At 38.1% G+C, this 23025-nt stretch overlaps 2 protein-coding genes across 2 annotated transcripts in view; one reads left to right on the top strand and one right to left on the bottom strand.

Annotated features, from left to right (window-relative positions):
• Window positions 1-1482, top strand: part of drc12 (dynein regulatory complex subunit 12 homolog) — a 2763-nt gene extending 1281 nt beyond the window's left edge. Inside the window, exons 4-6 of the mRNA XM_016479851.1 lie at window positions 486-578; window positions 697-827; window positions 1235-1482. Of these exons, the coding sequence (XP_016335337.1) occupies window positions 486-578; window positions 697-827; window positions 1235-1363 (353 nt within the window). The 3' untranslated portion in view covers window positions 1364-1482. The remainder of the gene's footprint in view (window positions 1-485; window positions 579-696; window positions 828-1234) is intronic.
• A 5354-nt stretch (window positions 1483-6836) lies between these two features.
• The window catches only part of LOC107683841 (glutamate receptor ionotropic, kainate 4-like), a gene marked incomplete at its 5' end in the record, with an annotated part of 32160 nt that continues 15971 nt past the window's right edge, over window positions 6837-23025 (bottom strand). Inside the window, 7 exons of the mRNA XM_016479896.1 lie at window positions 6837-7679; window positions 10130-10248; window positions 10328-10456; window positions 12467-12692; window positions 13105-13270; window positions 14568-14741; window positions 17248-17357. Coding sequence (XP_016335382.1) covers window positions 7296-7679; window positions 10130-10248; window positions 10328-10456; window positions 12467-12692; window positions 13105-13270; window positions 14568-14741; window positions 17248-17357 — 1308 coding nt within the window. The remainder of the gene's footprint in view (window positions 7680-10129; window positions 10249-10327; window positions 10457-12466; window positions 12693-13104; window positions 13271-14567; window positions 14742-17247; window positions 17358-23025) is intronic.

The raw sequence follows: 23025 nt of genomic DNA, 5'->3' as shown, positions 1-23025 counted from the left end.
TTTTGGAGAAAGTTTAAGAGAACAGCATTTATTTGAAATGGAAAAATGTTAACTCTATACTGTAAATATCTTTACTGTCACTTGATTAATTTAATGCTTACTTGCTAAATAAAAGTGTTAGTTTCTTCAAAAGTCATTCTAATATGCTGATTTGTTGTTCAAGAAACATTTAATATTATAATCATATTTCATATTATAAACATAATTATAATGTTGAAAATAGCTTAATATTTTTGTGCAAACCAACATTTTTTTTTTTTTCAGGATTCTCTGATAAATAGAAAGATCAAAAGAACAAGATTTTTATTTGAAATAGAAATCTTTTATAGATTTGATAAAGATTAGATTTCATTCCAAATAACAAAACATTATAAATGTCATTATATAATAATGTTACTCACCTCTTTATATTTTATATTTTAGTAAAGTTATATCATTGATTTCTAACACAATATGTATTGTATTCTACACAAACTTGATTTCAGATCTCAACCGCCAATATGAGTCCATGGAAACAGACCTGCAGACTAAAGTAAACAGGCTTGAAGTGAGTGTAGACTTGCTTGAGATGCAGCTCGGTAAGTTCAAGCATTAACACATTCAAATTCTTGTGCTTATCATAGGCAGTATGTGCTTTAACCAAACACATGCTCTCCAATCACATGCTGATGACAAACAAGGCCTCTGTTTGATTAGCCGAATGTCAGGTTAAATTAAAATCGGAAAGAGAGCAGCGAGAGAAGACAGAAGCAGAAAAAGACGCCATCATCTCTGACCTCCAAAGCAAACTGGATAGTATGGAGAGAGAGTGTGAGAAGATCCTGCACGTAAGTCAGAGTCACGGCTCTATAAGTGATTAAGTGAAATATCAGTGCTCTGTCAAAATATATATTAGATGCTTGAATGGATGACATATTTGATCAGCATTACACAAGGCTTAGCTTAAATTGCTTGGTGACATTTCAAAGCGTGACGGACTAATCTACCTCAACGAAATGAGGTATAATTAATGGTATAGTAAAACAAATTGAACTGACTGTTAATTAAAGTGTTAACAAATCTAATTGCCATCCACAAGGTTATCCATTTCAGCATTTAGTGTTTTAGCATAGTAGAGGCCATCTGCACCTCTAAATGCTCGTGCCAGATGGCGATACATGCCCCATTTAATTAGCTACTTTTCATCTTAAATTGAGTACGTTTTTAATAATTGGTGTCTATTGGCCTGATACAGGGCTGTCTGGACAGTTTGCTCTCTCACCTGGCTGAGACGTGGTTGCAGTGGGAAGAACAGAGCACAGTCATTCATCAGGAAGTCAAGGACACGCTCAGAGACTTTGGGTTAAACCCACTTCACATATGAGGACACCTTCGGTTGAGCACTGTGAACAGAACAGGAGCAGGACCAAGACATCTGACCTTTGACATCTGAGCAATTGCACATATATTGCATAAACCAGGAGTTTTCAAACTCCTATATAGTATGGGTCGGTACTTTCTTTTAAAGTAATTAATAGTTTTAGTTAGCAAGGATGCATTAAATTGATCAAAAGTGACTGTAAAGAGATTTATGTTTCAAAAGAGTTCTATTTTAAATAAATGCTGTTCCTTTGAACTTTCTATTCATCAATGAATCCTGAAAAAAAAGTATTACAGTTTCCACAAAAAAATTAAGCAGAACAATGTTACTGATGATAAATGTGTGTTTTTTTTTAGCAGCAAATCAGCATATTAGAATGATTTCTGAAGGATCATGTGACACTGAAGACTCGAGTAATGGCTGCTGAAAATTCTGCTTTGGCATCACAGGAATAAATAACATTTGAAAATATATTTAAAATATATTTAATAGATTTAACTTGTCACTATATTTTACAACATCACTGTTTTACTGTATTTTGACTAAAAAAAACGCAGCCTTGGTTAGAATAAGAGACCTCTTTCAAAAACATTAGAAAATCTTTCTCACTAATTGAAGATATTCATATATTCAGGTATACAGGTTTGGGAACAGTGCTAGCTTGTGCCGATATCAACTTCAACTGAGGTCTAAATGTTGATCTGAAAGTTGATCTGAAAACAACACAACAACAACAAAAGGCATTGTCTTAATTATCACTTCACCATAAAAAGGTCAAGCTGACTTTAATTGAAATTAGTGACTTTTAAAATTAGTTTCACATGGGGTTTGGGTAGAAGGTTATGAATTCAGTTCGAAAATGAAGACTCAGGACATTCATTTTACAGTTAATTTACGCTAAAGTGAATATTGTTTGCATTTTGAATTACCATACCTGATATTAGCATAATTTGATGAAGCAGTTTAATCATTGTGTTTATAGGCCAACTTGTGTTTTGGCCTTATTTATGAAACAAGCAGACTGAATTTCCATTTAAACAACTCATCCATACAGAATTGTCCTACAAGTGTTTTATGATTCAAACTGGGCAGCCGATGTAACGGATAGGCGGAGTACTACAGGTTACTGCATTAGCCTAAACAAAAATGGTCCATTGGTCTCATGGAAGACCAAAAGGCAGCCTACTGTTGCACTGTCCACTTGTGAGGCTGAATATATGGCGTTGTCTGTGACTGTACAGGAGTGCTTGTACCTAGAGCAATTGCTACAAAACATTGATGGTCTGAAGTATGAGTCTAAGGTCTATGAAGACAATAGGGTTGCCATAGCCTTAGCAACAAATCCTGTGTATAGACAAGAGATGTAAACATGTGGACATTAAAACCCATTTTGTGAGGTCGGTAATAAATGAAGGCAGAATTTATTACCGACATAAAATTTTTTGATATTCTTTATGTTTGGTGTATGAACTTTGTATAATTATGTTAAAATGATAGAATAACAATGTTGGGTACTCTGCTAACAGAAGTCCTGTGATCCAAACCGTTTACAACAGACAGTGCAGTTCATTTCGTCTCCAGCAGGTGTCTCTGTTGGTCTAGTTTTCTGTCGCTATTCCAATTTGCACAGCGTTTTCACGTTTAAGTTGATCAAATTTTAAAATGATTTTACTAAAATAATGTAATAACCCTTTAATGTCCCCCCCCCCCGTTTACCTGTTGTGTTCTTCTTAGTATGAGTCCAAGAGTAATGCTCTAATGCCCCTGACAGACGCCAGCTGTTGATTTACGGATGTGAGATTCCCTGAGAGAGACTGTCTGGAAAAAGCTCTACAAACATCATCTCAATACAAAAATCTTGATTACACAGATTATTGTGTTAAAGCAGTTAAATGATAAATAACTGACCTTGTTATGTCACAAAAATTTCACATTCATGGAAAGCTCATGGCACTACAGTGACATTTTCTATGTGCAGCAGTAGGGCCTACGTCTATCTGGCAGGCAGATGATCACTGTCTCCCAATCTGAGATCGATCAATAAATGGAAAGCAGAAGAAAGCAAACAAAGACTTTTATTTCACTTAAATCTGTAATGTGACTGATGGTTGTTCTACTCATTTAAGCACTGCTGGAGAACAAAAGGCGGCAAAATGAACATGACATTATCTCTACCTGCACTCACAGGGATGTTAACAGCACTTCCATTGTGAAAACGAAAATGGGAAATAACATTTTGAGCTACCTTTGATACTATGTTTCAGAACATTAAAAAGAGTCTAAGATAAATGCTGCTGTAGGTGACAAACCAGTGATCTGAAAAAGATTTGTAGCAGCATTGTGTCATTTTAAAGATTGAAAATTGTATCATTTTAGAAGAACGGGCTGTTTTACTATACTGCCTTTGATAATAAATAATTTGTGAAACTGTGAAAATCACTAAGATGTGGCAAGTCAACTCGTAACATAAAACGTAACATTCAAATACCTCTGACATAAAATTGGATGTGTTGTTATTCAGGTGCTATAAGTAGGCTGAACTTTGTGGCCATTCACACAGAAAGCATTGTTGTTTTTAAAAACACAAGACGCAAACAAGACACAAGCAACGTTCATCTAGCACAAAAGAAGGCAATTTTAGTTAGGTTAGATGCCATATTGAATTTAGTGCAGATGAAAACAAGGTTGTGAGTGATAGACTTAAAGTCTTTACAATAGCATGTATAAATGGTTATATGTCACTTAACTTTCAAAACTGTTTTAAGGTGTTTTTGTCTTTGGTCTTTTTTTTTTTTTTTTCTCGGAAAGACATTTCATCAGCTGAACAATTGGTAGCCTATGTTAAACAATATAATTCCTGTTGAGTATTATGGCCCTTTACCCTGATTAAGGTTTATGGTGCCCCTGCCCCATACAACGCTGGAAATGCAACACGTGCCTGAATTGCAGTCTGACACATTTCGGAGCGCAACAATACATGACATCTAGTTTAGTGATGTCATTAAGTGTAAATCAACAAAAAAGCCAAATTTCCTTCTGTTGGACAGAAACCAGTTGCGACACTAGAAGGAATTAAAGCTAGAGATGCAATTTCATTCTGTGGAAACAGGTTAGAGCTGAATTAAGAAATAAATGGGCTGGAGAAGGGCAGTATGCTGAGAGAGATAGAGGCCCTGCCCTCGGGAATGCATCCGGACTGATTGGGCTGAGAGCTTTGCGTGTCTCACTAATAAGTCCTGTCTTCAGCCCTGCCATTTCAGTCTCTGAACAATTCACACTCATTACTATCAAACCATCATAGCGCTGGACAACTTAAGTGTTTGAACCCTGGAACTTAAATGGATTTCCATCATTTAGACATTTGCAGATGTTGAAGATATTTCTTCAGTTTGAAAATACTCAGGATTGAGGCAAACACAAAAGCTCCAAAACAATCTCATGGCAATGTTACATTTTGGCGAATTGGTGGCTAATTTATATGAATTAGTTCAATTTCATTTACATGTTTTCATATAATATGCTTATGTAACAGAGGCCAGCGAGTAGGTGCTGTGCAGGTAAACCTCACTCCGCTGATCTCAAGAGACGCACTAGCGACTGACGCTAGAGGCTGCAGTCTTTAGCCTCCTTGTTAGTGCATCCGCCTACCATGCCGGAGACCCACTCGGAGCGAGAACGAGGTGTGGCGGTGAGGACCCGGGACAGAGGGGTTACACTTACACCCCATATTTAGAGATGGACCTTCATGCTTGCTTCTTTCTAAAAATCAGTTTTGTATAAATTACATTGCAACCTCATCAAATAGTTTTTTTTTTTTCATGAGACTGGGTGGTAAGTTTTCATTGAACCAAATATTTATATGAAGTATTTAGTAAAGAGAAATGAATAATGCAATCACAAAAGTGTACTTAGTAAGCCATTTTGAGGTCACATGACAAGCCAGATATTATTCTCTTTATCTTGTTAACCCTCCTATTATTGGTCACTTTGGATAATGGAATAAACTAGTCATGTCTGAGTGCAAACTGAGCATGACATTAGAAGCTTATAACTTTTGCATGATGCTACAGTTCTTGTGACAGATGTGAATAATTGCTGCATATACATTTTTGGCAATATTTTGTTGCTTTTACCCAAATTGCAAATGCTAATTCTAAACTACTTGTTTTAACCTTCCTGTGTAAGCAGTCAGTTGTCACTCCAAGCAGTAATTGTCTCCCAAATGTTTTTGCTTGTTTGTTGACTCTTTAAACCAGCTTGTGCCTCTGTGAATCTAAAGCAGATGTGCAGCTGATGCCATGCCCCGCATAGTAAATGTGTTACATCTTGAAGTTGCCCCGATAAGAGTTGTCTGCAGGTCTGTGTATCCAGCGAAAACCCACCTGCACATACAGCTTTGCCATTGTTCATCAGAAGCCTGAAACACACACACTCGCACAGCCATTCCAGCCTGCAATAGGAAATGAATGGAGCTCTATTTGCGCACCTAGAAAAAGAAATGTTTACAGAGAGGGCCGACAGATCCAAGAGACAAAACCTTCAAGAACAAAGCCAACCTTTCACAGAACTGAACACAATGCCATTTATTTTTGTCAGGCACTAACACCGTATTGAAATATCATGTAGAAATGGATTCAGTTCAATAGAAATGCACAGAAAAAAAATCAACATGGGTTGTAAGTAACCTCTAATGGCTCTCCAAAACGTGAAGGCAATTTATTACAATTTGGCACTGCAAGTTGAAGGTAACATCATGCCTAATAAAATAATTTCATTTTGGTATCCAAATTCTGCTTCAGCTGTGGTACGTTGAAAAACTGATTGGTTGAATCCAGTTTTAAAAGGTGGGTGTTCAACAGAAGTATGAATCCAAGACATCACATGAACAAATGAACGTTCCTGGTTTCAAACAAGAAAATAAACATTAAACATTATGAGATGTTATGTAATATAAAGAAATACCTGAATGTATATAGGCCTATGATCTCCAATGTCTCATCACACAGATACGTCTAGATGGAGTGACCCTGTCTGTAGTTGATTTCATCATGTATTGAGTGGTACAGATGAATGTAAGACCTCAACATGAACAAAATCACCTCCGATCTCGCTTTCCTGATGTTTTTTTGAAAGTGAATAAATCTGACACCTCCAAGCGCCCTGCAGGAATGGCAAAAATAAAGGTGAATGGAAATTGGCATAAATCCTAGTTAGTTTCCCAATACAAATTTCCTAAATGGGAGCATAATCTTCCACTTTCCCACAACTATGTGCAATTTTCATATCCGAGAAGTGCAACAAAATGAATCAAAACTTAAAAGAATGAAAAGCAAGTGTCTTTAACCAGAAAAAATATAATTCCCATGTTCTTCTCCATTCAGTAGCATCTAAAACCTTCGTACATGCACATCAAACATTCAGAAACATCCCAAAAAACTTTTTAATAGAATATGACTATTAATAAAAACAGAGCGTAGTTGTTTTTGTGTTCAGTTCTCTTAATAGTTACTCCTTCAGGGGCTGGAATGAGATGGCAACAGCACAGAATTAATACAAAGTATTTTGGCACTCTAAAAAAGGTTGCGCGTGGTTGACACAGTCTGCAGCCATCCGCGGTGTGAAAAAACAAACTAAACGGGTGTCGTGAGAAGGAGATAATAGCAATATAGTGGTATCACAACAAAAGAGCAATAATTTAAAAATAAATCAACAGCACAGTAAGACAAATATACTGCATAGTACAAAGCCCCTCTGCTGTGTCCCCCGAAAGCAGAGGGCCGTAAGGACAGTGTACAGAAACCAGATGCAGCTCCTGGGCCGAATCGAGCAGCACGGACAGCTTCTCTTTTAGCTCCTTCCCCGGAGCCTACATTCCCATAATCCCTGGGTCCAGCAAAGCTGTCGTTTAATGTCTATCCGCCACAGATCCGAGAGGTTATTCGTGTTCACTGTTGTTGGTGCCGTTCTCCCACTCTATACTCTCCTCACTGTGGGTGGGCGATGCTCCTGGAGGGCCGGCCGGGCGCACTCGAATGCCCTGGAAGCGCCGGCACTCCGGGCAGATGCGAATGTGACTGCACCCTCGCGCCACCAGGGCGGCCTCCTGCGCCAGTCTGTGGGAGAGGGGTTCGGGCAGGCCTGTGCCCGTGCACAGCTTGCCGTTGCTGAGGCTCGCCGCCGCTGCCCGCGCCCGTCGCTCGTCCAGGGGCAGAGGCTGCGGTCGCAACATGCTGGCTCCGCGCCTGCGCCGTAACTGCAGGCTGTCCTGACACAGCACGATGCCCTGCAGCTCTCGTAGCATCTCCTCGCACATGGACAGCTGTGAGGCACAGACACGGAGACAGAGGGAGAGAAAGAGAGAGAAAGAGAGGCCAGGGGGTCTCGCTGACACACTGCTCGCAGGGGGTGGCAGGCAGCACAGCCAAAGCATTGATCAAAAATAACACTGGGCTATACAGGGGGCGGTGGCTGTTTATCTGACTGATGCACCACAGAGAAATCAGAGAAAATGTCCTGAAGCGCCTGGTGATCTCGGTGTGTGCTCATTACATTCTCAACAAGTTCACATCTTTAAATGTATTCTGTTAGATTTGCATTACAAAAAAAAAATATATATATATAGATATATACAGTATATTTGTATGCAATGCCTTTTGCTTTGACAAATTGGGCTCAAATTGCTCCCAAGAGGATTTTCGATGAATTTTGATGATTGTTTACACAAAACAATCTGATTATTTGTACGCATATATATTTTTAATCACTTTACGAACAGAGGCGGTGTGTTTTCCTGTGTCCTCTGGTGCAATTTGTCATCTTAATGGAATTCTGTCATAAATGGAATATTATCGCACAGTATTACGAAAATAAAGTTTCGATTAAGGGCTGTTAAATAAATCATCTTCGTTCATTTCTCTTAATGGTTGTTTTACAGTAGTATTTTTCTTTTGTACTCAGTAGTGTTTTCCCAACGCTAATTTCCTGTGGTGACATCAAATTTACTATGAATGAATGAAAAATACTATGCATATGTACTCAAAGCAAACCAAAATTTCATCAGTCCTCAGCACAATATCAATAAGGATTTACCTTTTAATTTATACCCTGTTCAGTTACAGTCTGTTAAGATGAGTTCACAAAAAAGGCACTATTGTCTATTGTCAATAGAGAAGCGTTGGGTGGAGTCTTTCAAATCAAGCAGCTTTCTATTGGTCAATGCAGTGAATCCGTGTGACCAACTTAAACCTGTTGCAAAATCTGAGTGGAGAAATCTATCACCCTCATCCAAATTTCAGATTGCATGGATTCTTATTGAAATAACTGGATTTTTGATCAGCTCTTACACTTAAGGTTTTGTGTGACAAGTAAAGAATATAAGCTACAAAAAAAAAAAGGTGGTTGTGATGTGCTTTAAAAGTTTTAAACATAACATATTTGCTGATAAAATCCAGAACTCAGCTGCTGCTGTTTTCTGAACATTTGACCTTAGTCAAGTTAGACACCATATTCAAGGAAAGCAAGGCTGTGAGGAATAGACTTGCAGTCTTTACAAAGGCACGCACTGTAGAAAGGTCCTAGTTTACATGCATTTCACAACTAACAACTTTTAAAACTCTTTTATGGAGTTAGCGGAAAGATGTTGTTATGTTGTTAAACAACAGTACAGTCCATTGAACACACTGTACTTCAGTTCCTCACAGCCTTGTTTTCATTCTTGTCAAAAATAAAATATGATGCTACCTTGCCTAAGGTCTATATAAGATAAACATCACATACATTCATACATATGATGCAAAGGTAAAAACAAAAATATGATCCAATAAATTTGTTGTCATCATGTCGTGAGGTTGAAAAGGCACTGCATACAAACAATGTGATTCTGTGTAGTAGACATTTAATTGGAGGGGCCATCTTGGTGTTGGACCAATGTAGTATGGCGGTAAGATATGTAAGATATGTACACTAGTTGTTACTATTGGATGATGAGCCATGCCAGTGCGGTTTAAGGCGCTGAATATACACTTACATGCAGAAATGCACCTCACACACACATAAACAAACACAGACACACTATTAGCATTACCTAATGCTAACACGCAAAGCTTTATATCCCTTAGGGATAATGCAAATATTCACTCTACTTATCAAAAATGGGCTAAACTGCACTGCACTAGTCATTTTGACTTGATGTTGAGATATACAGTACAAACACAATCACACAAACACCCATATTCCCAAGCAGTTTTCAATTAGCATTTAGTTTAGCCTCACTTCAAACACACCCACATAACATACAGACAAACACAAACATCATTCTTCTTTGAATATTTACCCACAATGCTCAGTCTATGAATATGGGCAATCACAACTAAGTCATGAAGACATTATAAACAAACACAGCATGCATTTGCACCCTCCAAAAAAAGTCACATCTTGGGGTTCTACTGAAACATGCTGAAGTGTTTATTTAGTAAAAAAATCACAATGCTTCATTTGAAACAATGCAGTCACACAACCATCGATTTGATTCAGGGAGGGAAAAAAAAGACAAAAAAGAAGGAACTTCATTCCATTCAAACATTAAAAAGCATAAAATCTAAAAGCATCTGGCACCTTTAGCGTGTGATGGCCTGTGTAGATCAGTTTGAGGTATATTCTTTGGTGTGCTGGTGGTGAGGTGCGGGATGGGGTGTGGGGGGTTCAGGGAGGGAGGCGCGAGGGCGGGGAGAAGGACAGAAAGCAGAGGCAGGTAAAATAGCCCTCTCTCACCTCTGTTGCTGGCGTATGACGCAGCATCCACACAAACTCCAGCACCGCCATGAAGATGGCCACCAGAAGACCACACACAAGCACCACGAAGATCCCACCGATGTTCTCCATGCCCAGACCTTCACAAAAACACACAACATGATAAATGTTTCCTAAAAGATTCTGTTTGGACCTGCAGTTGAGTGACAAGTGGTTCACCTTTCGCTCGATGATCCTCCTCTTTTGGACACTTGCCACCATCCCACCATTTCCTCTTCAGGATCTCTAAGCGGTTTTCCTCCTGTAGTTTGAGTATGGCCAGGTCAAACTCATCTCTGTAGACCGAGCCTGAAACAAAATATCCATCTTAGAGAGCCAGAGCTGAATGTATGCTTTCTGCTGTGCTGACTCCTGCCGCTCTAATGGTGTTCATTTAGCTTATTGTAAACCCTGCCATCAATCATGTTGATTAAAACATCTGCTGGACATAGCTTGGTTCAAATGAATTCAGTGCAATTTATATTCAGTCAATGGATTCATTTAACTTCAGTTATATGATTAAAGCCTGGTGTGCACTGTGCTATTTTGGCTACGGCTTTGCCATCTGAGACAGATTTTTGGTGAATATAAAAGATTTCTATCATTATAGGACAAGACTGGCAGCCTCGGATAGCTTACTGTCACATGCTCGCTGATGGCCAATTAGTCAACGCATCAGGCGAAGTTCTGACAGTGTATGAAATTTTAGGTTGCAATTGTGAAGTGTGACTGTTGCTGAAATGCCTGTCTAATAAACAGCCCATAAGAACACAGCAAGTGATGACGTGTGTGCAAGAGCATTGTATATAGTAGTGGTCTATATGGCAAATAATAATAAAAGTAAATAAATAATTGTTATTAAAAATGAAAAATATTTACACTACTGTTCAAATGTTCAGTATTTTGTAAAAATATCAGTACATTTGTTCAGCAAAGATACATTAAATTGATCACAAATTGACAGTAAATACATTTATAATGTTACAAAAAAATGTCTATTACAAATAAATGCTGTTCTTTTGAACTTTCTGTTTATCAAACAAAAGTGTAATAATATTTTACAATATTAGTTTTACTGTATTTTGATCAAATAAATGCAGCTTTGAAGGCCATAAATAAGAGACAACTTTTAAAAACATTTAAAAATCTTACTGACCTCAAAGTTTTGAATGCTAGTGTATATATAAATAATAAAATAAAATAAAAGGGATAGTTCAACCAAAATAGAAAATTCTGTCATTCATTACTCACTCTCATGTTGCTCCAAACCCGTAAAACCTTCTTTCATCTTCGGAACACAAATTAAGATATTTCTGATGAAACCTGAGAGCTTTCTGACCCTGCAGAGACAGCAACGGAACTACCACGTTCATGACCCAGAAAGGTAGTAAGGACATTGTTAAAATAGTCCATGTGACATCAGTGGTTCAAACATAATTTTATGAAGCTACGAGGATACTTTTTGTGCACAAAGAAAATTAAAATAATGACTTCATTCAACAATTTCTTCTCTTCCTTGTCAGTCTTCGACGCACATTCATGACAGTACCATGAAGCATGTAATGTCACTTTTTTTCACGTGAACACACGTCGAAGACTGACATGGAAGAGAGGAAATTGTTGAAAGTCACATGGACTATTTTAACAATGTCCTTACTACCTCAGTTGCGTTGTTGTCTATGCAGGGTCAGAAAGCTCTCGGATTTCATAAAAAATATCTTAATTTGTGTTCTGAAGATGAACGAAGGACTCATGGGTTTGGAACAACATGAGGGTGAATAATTAATGACAAAATTTTCTTTTTTTGGGTGAACTAACCCTTTAATTTAAATGTTATAAGAGCCATTTAGCATTTCCTTTATGCTATGATTAAACTACATCAAGTTTCTTTTGAAAAAAAAAAAAAAGGGTAAATTCGCTTTTTTTGCCTCCACAGACTTTTAGACATTTTCTTTTCTTTCAGGTAAAACATAAACATTAGTGCAAGGGTTTGCTTGGGTGTGTGGTACCATTTTGCATGTTAATGAGTATGTCAGAGTGTGACACGATTGATCTACCAGTCAACGCTGTCAATCTTGACCAAAGTTGTGTATCGTTCAGTAGCATAAATGGCCATTGACGTCGCACAGTCTGCCTTGGCTTCTACCCAAGATCTCACTGAGATCACATCATACAATCTGACTAGAGATGATCTGTGTGAGATTCCTTGCTACATTTCTTTTGCACGCTGGATGAGTTGCATTTGAATCAGTAAAAGTCCTGCTAACTCCACATAAACCTCTATTCATTGTTGTCTCTATAACAGGAACTCTTTCTCACCCAGAGGCATGCCAATGCCATAGCCCTTGGTGTCCAGCAGGCCTCCGATCTGGGTGAGGTTGCAGTTGCGCTGGCGGTAGTACTCGTTCATGGTGCTCTCCAGCAGGTAGGCATAATTGGAGTTGAGCACTCGGGCGATGCCCTCCTCAGTGCTCTTCACGAACACACTGGGCTGCTTGGAGTACATGAAGTTCCACATGCGTTGGTACGTCTGGTAGCGGGAGTTCTAAACGGAAAACAGGAGATATTAGAATCGTTACGTTTGCTCCTCAACTTTCGTCTGGTGTCCTGACAGCCAATCACTAGAGCTTTGAGGAGGTGAGACTGATTGTGTTAACCAAGGACTTGGCGGTTGATAAGCTGACAGTTTGACATGTTGATGTGACAACTGAATATGTGAACAGTCTGTGCTCGCTGAGGGGCAGGTCGAGAAGCGTCCCTCCGACGCATCAAAGAGTTTGAATTAGTCTGGGACGGCCCTCTGGAGAGGGCAAGATATCGAAGGGCATTGATATTAAGACAGCAAACAGATAAATCCCAAAGTAGGGAAGAGCACTAGCGACATGGTCAATAAACCTGCTGACAGGCCATTGATTTGTGGGTGGAGTTTCCTTCCGTTTTGTCCTTGGAGATCTCACCTGGAAGAAGGTCATGGTGGACCCGCCGTGCATGGTGCCGTATTCGATGGCCGTTTGGTCAGCCAGATCGTCCACAGACTCGATGGGCACCTCCATTCTCTGTACAGTGAGAAAGGCCGCCAAGTTGGCTGTGTAGGAAGAGATGATGATCAAGGTGAAGGCCCACCTGGAACGACAAACCAGTTTTAGCCATGAGGAACGCAAAGCTCTGCCCCAACATCAAAAGAGCTCGGCACTACTGTGAGCTCCGCATCCGAATGAGAAGTTGAAAGGCTCCTCTGAATACTGTACGCCCGTTCAGAATACTCAAAAATAGCTCGCTTTTATTCTCCACTGACCTCGGTGTGCTGCAGTTGGCGAGGCCTCGAAAAATGACAGTACAATAACGCAGAAGAAAAACAGAGGCCAAGTGAGAGTAGCACTTTTATCTGCTATATCCAGCAGCTGACAATGAGATCAGGGTGTAGCAGAATGTGATACTCTGCTGAAAAGAACATCTTCGACTTTGTTGGTTAATGCTGGTTTGGGTGCTGGTCGAGCTGGTAAACCAGTTTAAGCATTCAAAATCTAACTGGTTTTCAGTGAGGTCTTGCTGGATAAGCTAGTTGACCCTAAAATTAAAGACCTAAAAATGAATGAAAAATGAATGCATAAAGGAGGGAATACGCAAATGTGTAAATGTTTCAATCATTTGTTTACTTCCCAAGTACAATAATAAATAAATAAATTCAATATTCAATAATCATTCTTGTAGATAAAACAGAAGAGCTTGGTTTATACCTTGACTGCAATGTAATGTCACTGGATAAAAGAATCTGCCAACTAACATGTTTATGAGTGAAATTTTAATTTCCTGCCAATTTTTGCAGATTATTTTGATATGATCTTTCAGACAGGGCCATCTTATTTCACAACAAAAAAATTTCCATGGATTTTGGGCAGATTTGACACGACTGCCTTTTAAAGAAATGAGACCAAAATCAGTCAAAAACCTATTCATTATGGTCTTCTGGGTCAAAATGAACATCTATGCAAGTGCGTCCGAAAATGAAAGAGCATACATATCAAGTTATGAAATCACTTTTTTGATAAAGACAGAATATGATCATAATGAAAAAATAATTTAGGACAAAATACTGCATTATATAATATTGACTGTTTTTACAAATATAGTCACAAAATATGAAATTGACAATAGCAAATCAAAATGTTCTAGTAATCCAAAGAATGTAAAGTCTTAGTAAAAATACCATTCAATACATGGCCTTTTTGACCTGCTTTATGAAGACAAGAGCTATGACCAACAAATATGTACATTTCTGAGGCTTACATACAATGAGGAAATATCAATATAATTCCCTGACATTCTGTACAATCCTCATAAATCGCATTCTGGAGACCAAATATGCTGGCGACCATCAATGCAGAATGGAGACTGGAGATTGTTTATCGCGCGCTCTTACCATACTCCACTGACGCAGCGTGTGGACAGGGCTCTGGGGGCGATGGTGGAGCCTTGCTGCATGAAACCACCCACAGGAAACCAGAAACTGTTGCCCAGCGAATACTGGTTAATGAGCAGGCTACAGCGCCCCTTCAGGCAGGGGTGAGGGTTGTACCATTCAAAAGGTGTTAGCCTGTGTGCCAAGAGGAGCGTGAAAAAAGAAAGGATAGAAAGTAGTAAACATAAATGAGCCAGGAACAATTTTAACAGTTGGCAAAGCATGAAGTCACCAGTGCTCCCTGTTGGCCATGTAACCTGGTTTTTGTTCCCTGAAGGGGCTGTGCAAGCTTTAGCCGTGACTGACAGGACACTATTAAAAATGCACTGCACTGCAGGACGCTGCTGAGTTACTCTTCAAGGTGTGCGACAACCTCACATTAAAGTGAAAAAGTGAAGTGACATGTGGCCAAGTATGGTGACCCATACTAGGAATTAGTGCTCTGCATTTATCCCATCCAAAGTGCACACACACAGCAGTGAACACACACGCCGTGAACACACACCCGGAGCAGTGGGCAGCCATTTATGCTGCGGCGCCCGGGGAGCAGTTGGGGGTTCGGTGCCTTGCTCAAGGGCACCTCAGTCGTGGTATCGAAGGTGGAAGAGAGCGCTGTACATTCACTCCCCCCACCCACAATCCCTGCCGGTACGAGACTCAAACCCGCAACCTTTGGGTTACGAGTCCGACTCTCTAACCATTAGGCCATGACTTCCCCATTACAGCTCTGTTGAAATGCCGAACACAAGCAATGCAGAAAAGAAAACACAGGTCATATTTCAATAACAAATGTGTAAAAATATACACATTATAGAGAGGCAAACAAAGAAAAACACACGCATACGCAAAAGCTCCAACTATGAATTTATATAAAATGTCTTGACAGGTAATGTTCAGTGAATAAAAACGCCCAACACCCCCGTTGTCCTGCAGAATGCTGGAAAATCAGCAGGCTACTGTGAAAGAGTATAAAACATGACATTTCTTTTGTGATCCAATGCAAAGCTGGAATAAAAAGTGAGTTTAAAATGAAATGTCTACAAATACACACATGCTGATCCTAGAACTGCATTCCAACCAACCAATTAGATTTCAGGGTTAGGTTTAAGGTCATGACTGTTTCACAGGACCAACAAAGGATGTTAATCTTGCAACAACATCATTCCTATAAACTAACAATCCTAACCTTTAAACCTCCCCCTAAAACCAGAGCACAAAGATTAGTTCATGCAGTAGGAATGTTCCAAAATTCCTATCAACTAATCTTTACCCTCCGGTTTTAGTAGAAGGTTAGTTTAGGGATATAGGGCCAGATTGACTAAACGGCAAATTAGCGTAAGAGCGCAATTCCATAAATGCGCCGATGGGAGGGGAAAATTCTGCGGGTGATTTACTGAAAATGCGCACATTAAAGAACACAAACGCAGCCAGATCATTTCCATAATGACCAGCTTCTTACTGCCTGCTTTAAGATTTTTTTTGCCCGTTAAATAGTGGCGCAAATACCAGTAATTTGACGAGCGCAAACGTTAGTAAATCACATTGCGTGATTAAATTTAATACTCTCTCTTCCCATAAATTATGCGTCTGAAAGGGAAACTCCTACAAATGCATATTCAATAAGGTCAGGCGCAAAAAAAAAAAACTGTCCATGCCTTTTCAGCGCTAATTCGTCACTGCATGTCATTAGTAAATCCTGACAGTACTATTTTAATGCCAAAAATGGTTTGCGCTGACGCAAGCTGTTAGTAAATCTTGCCCATAATGTCTAATGTTGTGTTAAAGCAAGAAAATAAACAAATACATTTTTAATTCACATGCCATTCAAAATCAATGACTTTCGTTCATTCAAGAAACATTTCAGAAGTTTAGTTGAATGTCCAAGCTACTCCAAGCTACTGGAACACTGACAATGAAATTAAATGGTGACCAGAGCAGTCAAACATTTTCTGTAAATAATGAATTAAAATTTTATTTAAGTGTGTTCCTGACATAAAGCTAGCATATGACTTCAGAAGACTTATAATATAGTGCATGATTCATATGTTCAACCTTTATGTTGCTTTTATGGAATTTTTTTGTCCATTTATGAGCTTGATAGGCCTAGTCCCCATCCACTTTTGCTGTATGGAAAACAACAGGAAAAAAATGTACACTAAAAAAATAAAGTTATACAGGTTTGGAATGACAATCGAGGAATTAATGAAAAAAAAAAAAAAAAATCAAATTTAAGATGCGCTACATGTTGTTTGAAATCTGTATGATTTTCTTTCTTTCATGAAAGGAGAAGTTTAGCTGAGTGTCCAAGCTCATTTCCATACAATGAAAGTGAATGGTAGCAGTAAAGTGGCTAGGTAAAACTTTTAGTGAATAATGAATTAAATTCTAGTCTGTTTCTGAAAAAGACTTGGAATATAGTGTAATATTCATATGTACAACTTTTATTTTGCATTTGTGGAGCCTTTTAATCCATTTTGGAGCTTTCCACTTTCATTGAATGGCAGCAGAGTAAAAGTTCTTTAAGATGTTCTTTCAAAATGTCAGTACAATTTTGAGCCATTTTTTAGCTGCACTACCACTTTAGGGATAGTGTTGGTGCTAATAAGATCCTGCAGGTGTCAGTGTGGAGCTGAGTATTTACCTCGCCACCAGAAAGAGCACGCAGCTCACTGCCAGGTACGCCAGCAACATGAAAAGCCAAACCCCAGGAGAGAACGGATCCAAAAAGGAGAAATACCCCGGTCTTCTTCCCTATAAAAACACACAGGCAACATCAAGACACTGAAACAAGCATCCCAAAGATCCTATAAGCATATATCATTCAATTCCAGTAAGTAAACATTCGGGTTAAAGATGTTTAAAGGCTTTTACGGTTGATTGGCTTGATCCAAACAAAGTGCTTGATTTTCTGTCTCCTAACCATTTTGGCACACCCTGAAGATCCAATAACTGCTGGAACAGAACTCGGGAGCCGATTCTGTACACAATAGTCAAATCCAATTATCTCTCCTGGAGGTACTTTGACAATCAGTGGTCAGCAACAACTTAACAGTCTCTTATCAGCGAGAAACTAAGTGTGAAAGCACCATGCCTAATCTATCTACACTCCACAGGTGTCTTACAGATGGTGGATCTAAATAGTCCCAGAGATGGATACACTCGCAAACAAATCATTTGTGCTGCTTTTCCCCCCCAAGACTACAAAAACCAGGTTTACTATGGTGCGGAAATTAGTAATTATTCCACTATCTATCCCGCACCAGGCTGGAAATTCATTAATGTGTCTGCAATCATCTCCATATTAGTGTAATTGAATGGCATTGCTGTTGAGCTGGACACTAAAAGCTGTAATTATAGCAATAAATAGAGGCAAGCCTGTCTATGGTAGATACACAAGAAACTGATGGGCTCTCAATGGGGGGAAAAAAGCCGGTTTAGGTGTGGTTTTATTCTTAGGCAGGTTGCTTTACACTTTCTTACGGAAGCTGCCGTCGAGGGATGGGAAAATTGGGCCGTGCCTGGGGCCTGTATGTGCCAGACTGAGCTCGAGTGAGATTTGAGGAGATAATTGTATCGTGACTTACAGCGAGAGGGACTTGCGGATGGTGCTCACAAGGGGGTACGGGTTGGGTTTGTGCAATCTGCTTCCAGTTGAAGCAACTTGCGTTGTTTACAGCCTCTTAGTAAATTCAATTTTAAGGTTTAAACAAAAGCACAATCAACATTGTGGACTGCAGAAACCTGCCGGAAAACAAGTGAGAAACTAGTGCACGTCTGTTTTAGTGGTGAGCTACACAGGTTATACACGCGGTTTAACAGCCTTTCGAACATGTAACACCCTCAAGAGCGAATCTTCCCTTGATCGTTTAACAAATGAGCACAGAAAGATCCTCCCCCAGTTTGACTTAACAGCAGTGCAGTAGGGCAGTTCTTGCTCGACTCTAGCGCGTCCCCATAGGCTCTGATGTGTCTCTGTGGTGTTATGTAATTTCTCGTTTGTGGCTTAGTGGGTTTGAGCTAAGAAATAAAGTTTCTCCCAGTGATATACTAAAAATGTAGTCTTTGAGAAGCGCTGCTGCTGCTTTGGCTGTCGAAATAAAACCTGAAGCAGCTGCAGAAGCCTGCAGTCATACCAGAATCTCACACCAGGGTTCCCAGTGTCTGGTTAACCAAGTCCTCATTAACATTTGCACTACACAACATATTAAATTACAGAGGAAACTGCAGAGCTGTCATTGCATGTGTTGTCTTACTATGTTTATCTGTTTTTACTGATTACAGCTTCAGTGTTTCTTGTAACAATGTTCAGCGCACAGAGAGGTATTTATGGGAACAGTTATTTACTTCTACTTTTAATAGTTGTCAGTTTATTAAAACAATGAATTATGCCTTGTGGCGTTAATGTGATTGATCTCAAGTTTGAATTTGCCGATTTTTTTGCTCTTTTCCAAATGTAGGGCATTCACTTCCTGAATAATAAATATAACCACTGATGGCTTTCTCATTAGTGGCGTGTTTCACTCATCGGTGATGTTTCATACTTGTTAAGCTTTAATGATAATTAAATTTCACTATTCAATGACTGCAAATTGATTTTTACTTTTGCTTAACATACAGGTTTGATTTATAAATAATTTTGCCATTTTTGGATTTTGAAAGAATGTAAAACAAAACGATATTTAAGATTCTGAACTTTAAGATGAAATGAGTTTAGTAATTATTTTTATACTTTTATTCAGCAAAGATGCATTGTATTCATCAAACATGACAGTAAAGATAGTAACAAACATTTCTATTTTACATAAATGCTGTTCTTTTGAGATTTAGATTCATTAAAGAATCCTGAAACAAATATAATGGTTTCCACAAAAATATCAAGCTGCATAACTGTTTTTAACATTTGTAATGTTAATTAAAAAATTTGAGCAGCAAATCAGCATATTAGAATGATGATCATATGACACTGAACACTGAAGTAATGATGCTGGAAATTCAGCTTTGCCATCACAGAAATAATAAAAGAACAAATTATATTTTAAAATAAATTCAAATAGTAAAGTTATTTTAAATTGCATAAACATTTAGCAATAATACAACTTTTACTGTATTTTTCATGAATAAATTCAGCCTTGGTGAGCATAACATTAACATTAAAAAAGATCTTACAGACTCCAAACTTTTGAACACTACTGTATATTTGTAGATCAATTTTTAGACCTTGACTGTGTTATTACAAGATCTTATTTCTTCCACTGAAGCACAAAATGCTCAATGATTTTTTAAATCATGCTGGAGAACTTGATCATCAGTCCATGTCAGCACAAGTATATGGTGTCAATTAAAGATACCACATGCTAAGCAAAATAAATATCTAAGAAACAATGACACAAAATAGTATGGAAGCTTATTTCTGCCTCAAAATAAAAATAAACAGATCACTGTGAGATAAAGTTTAAAACAAGTCACATTGTGAAGAAATACAATTGCAACTGTGAGATATAAAATTAACTGAGTGTGAGATATATAAAACCAAATTGTGAGATATAAAGTCATACTGTCAGATGTAAAGTTGCAACTGTGGAATATAAAATCTAATTGTGGGATATAAAGTCACATTATGAAATATGAAGTTACAGTTACAAGAAGTAAAATTGCAAATTGCGAGATAAAATGTCAAAAGTTATGTTATGAGATCATAACAATGAAAAAGAAAAAAAAAGAGTCACAATTATCTTTTATTTTTTTAAAGATGGAAACGGGCTTCCATAAGATGGATGCATTACACATGCATTTAATAAAAATACATAAAGGGTTACGTATGGGTTCTTGAGTGTGTGTTTGTTGTTTCACTCAAAGATCTCTGGTCAAAAACCCTTTACTAGTCTCCACTGTGATTTGCTGTTCAGACTGATCTGTAGTGAAGCGTCTGCTACAGAGCAGTGATATACTGTCAGCGCATGTTTACCAGCCACTGTCAGATCGACTTGTGTAGAAAAGATTTGAAAACTTAATGTTCCATTGAATTCCACTGAAAGACGGTAACATTCACAATATTTCTTCTCCTGTCACTAAAAACGTCCAGATTTAAAAATTGTCCTTCTGTAGGCTCATTTTAAGCGGAACAACACGACCGTGATGCATTATTTCAAATCTGAAGTACATCATGAATCCAAGCACGCTGCTGTGAGATAAACGCTCAGTCATGAGTCAAGAGGGCTCTATGCAGTAGAGGCACAGAGTTCCCTTTGTAGCCGCTCACACCTTGAAAGTGTGTGGCCAGTGGGAGGAACATGGTCTTGTCACAGCTGGAGTGCTTCAGAGGAAAAAAGTGCCCTGACTTTATGTTCTGAGGGCAGCTGCTCTTTTTCTTTCTCTGTACATTCCACACAGTCTCATAATGCACACAAGCTCTGTTGCTGCTCTTTTGTGGCTGTGCATGATCTTGCCAATGCTCCCTGTACCATCTACTGTAATTAACTTGTTGCACTAATTAGTTATTTCATCCTCAGCCACACCTAGTCTCTCTTCTTCCTCCCTGCGTGCACCACACAAGACGAAGGGAGACTAATTTTCATGCATTCTTGCGTCACACTCTCCATACTACACTCATATATACATACAAAAACAAAATGGCACATTCCATACGTTCACGTTTACCAGTGCGTCCAATTACACGCTGCGATGGAGATACCACTGTACGCGCAAACATGTAATTAAAACAGGGCCGAAGGCCACATTTTATTCCATTTGCCATTGTTATTGATCAAGCGAAGGATTTCATTTAAAGTTTGAAATAAGCTATGGGGGTCCTTGTAGAAATCAAAGCCTGCTGGATCAATAGTAAGTGGATTAAATCTAAACAAGTGCACGCACAAGAATCCAAATATCCAGAGCACCATGGCTGTGGGGTATAGATGAGTGAGAGGAGATTATTCTGAGCAGGAGCAACCGAACTGAAGGCCGACCCCCATCTTTAACACACTCAACCAAGTTTAGCCGGCTCATGTCTTATATATCAAAATATCAATATCAAAATAAATAAAATTAATGTATATTTAAATACATTTTCACTTCTGATTAATCAACAATTATGAATAGAAAAACTATATATAGCAGAATACAAACAAACTGAAATTATATAAAATATTAAATTAAAATGAGTTATTTATATACATATATATATAATTTCTTTCTTTCTTTCTTTCTTTTTCTTTCTTTCTTTATCCATCTATCTATCCATCTATCTATCTATCTATCTATCTATCTATCTCTAATTGTAGAAAATAAAAAATTTATATTCATAAATTTTCACTTCTGATTTATTATAAATTATTAACAGAAAAACAGTACGGTATATAGTAGAAAATAAAATACACACAAACTGAATTTAAAAATAAAAAGTAATTAAATTATAAAATATTCAATTCAGAATTATATATATATTTTTCTAATGATTTCTAAAATAAATAAAATTATTTATATTTGTATAAAATTCTGATTAAGTACTAATCGAAAAACCACACACACACACACACACACACACACACACACACACACACACACACACACACACACACACATATATAATTGATATTTCATGTATATATTGTTGATATATTATTGATATTTCAGTTCTGATAAATTATTAATATGGAATGTGACGAGCACAAATGCAAAACTGGTTTAATATTTAATATATCTTGCAAATCAATGTGAAACATCAGCAACACCAGCAAAAGCTAAAATAATATTCATGAGCTCAGCCTTCTTCATGTAGTGACATCACAACCTGATATTTTCATCCACTCCAGCTTTATTCTGGGACAGACAAGAGCCATGGAGAGACAGACAGAGAGAGAGAGAGAGCTCAAGGCTTTCCAGCCTGAGAACAGCTCTACACTGTACAACAGCCTTTTATCCTCTTTACCTGTGTGAACTCATTTAACACTCCTCTTATGTCTTCTGTCACTGTTCTCTCTGTCTGCCTGTCTCCGAGTCACTTGCTGTGTCTGCCTCTGTGCCTTTCTCAATCAACTTTCACTTCTTTCTCTTACTTTCTCAGCCACCTCTCTAGGGCAGTCGCAGCCTAGTGTTTAAAGGTGAAGTCTATAATTTCAGCAATGTTTTGAAAGCTCCACAGTGTTTACAGTTTTCAGGGAAAATCAACCTATAAATTAATTATTTATTGCTGGAAACGAAAGCATTTTAAGCTAATAATTCACACCTCACTAAGACCTGAGCTCACTGTGGGGCACAATTTAATTTACCCCGACACCCTTTGTTGGTTCTGGAACAATTTTCCTATTTAGCATTTATTGCCTATAGCCAGTAGTATTGAAATTGTTCATGGAAAAAATGTGAATTATTTGATTAATCTCGTAAAGCTTGGTACATAGGTTTAAACTGCAGTGTCTAAAAC

This window comes from Sinocyclocheilus anshuiensis, unplaced genomic scaffold (assembly GCF_001515605.1).
Source record: "Sinocyclocheilus anshuiensis isolate Anshui unplaced genomic scaffold, SAMN03320099.WGS_v1.1 scaffold2925, whole genome shotgun sequence".
In the NCBI taxonomy this organism is placed as follows: Eukaryota; Metazoa; Chordata; class Actinopteri; order Cypriniformes; family Cyprinidae; genus Sinocyclocheilus; species Sinocyclocheilus anshuiensis.
Note: the sequence above shows the minus strand (reverse complement) of the source record. Positions and strands in the feature narration are given on the sequence as shown.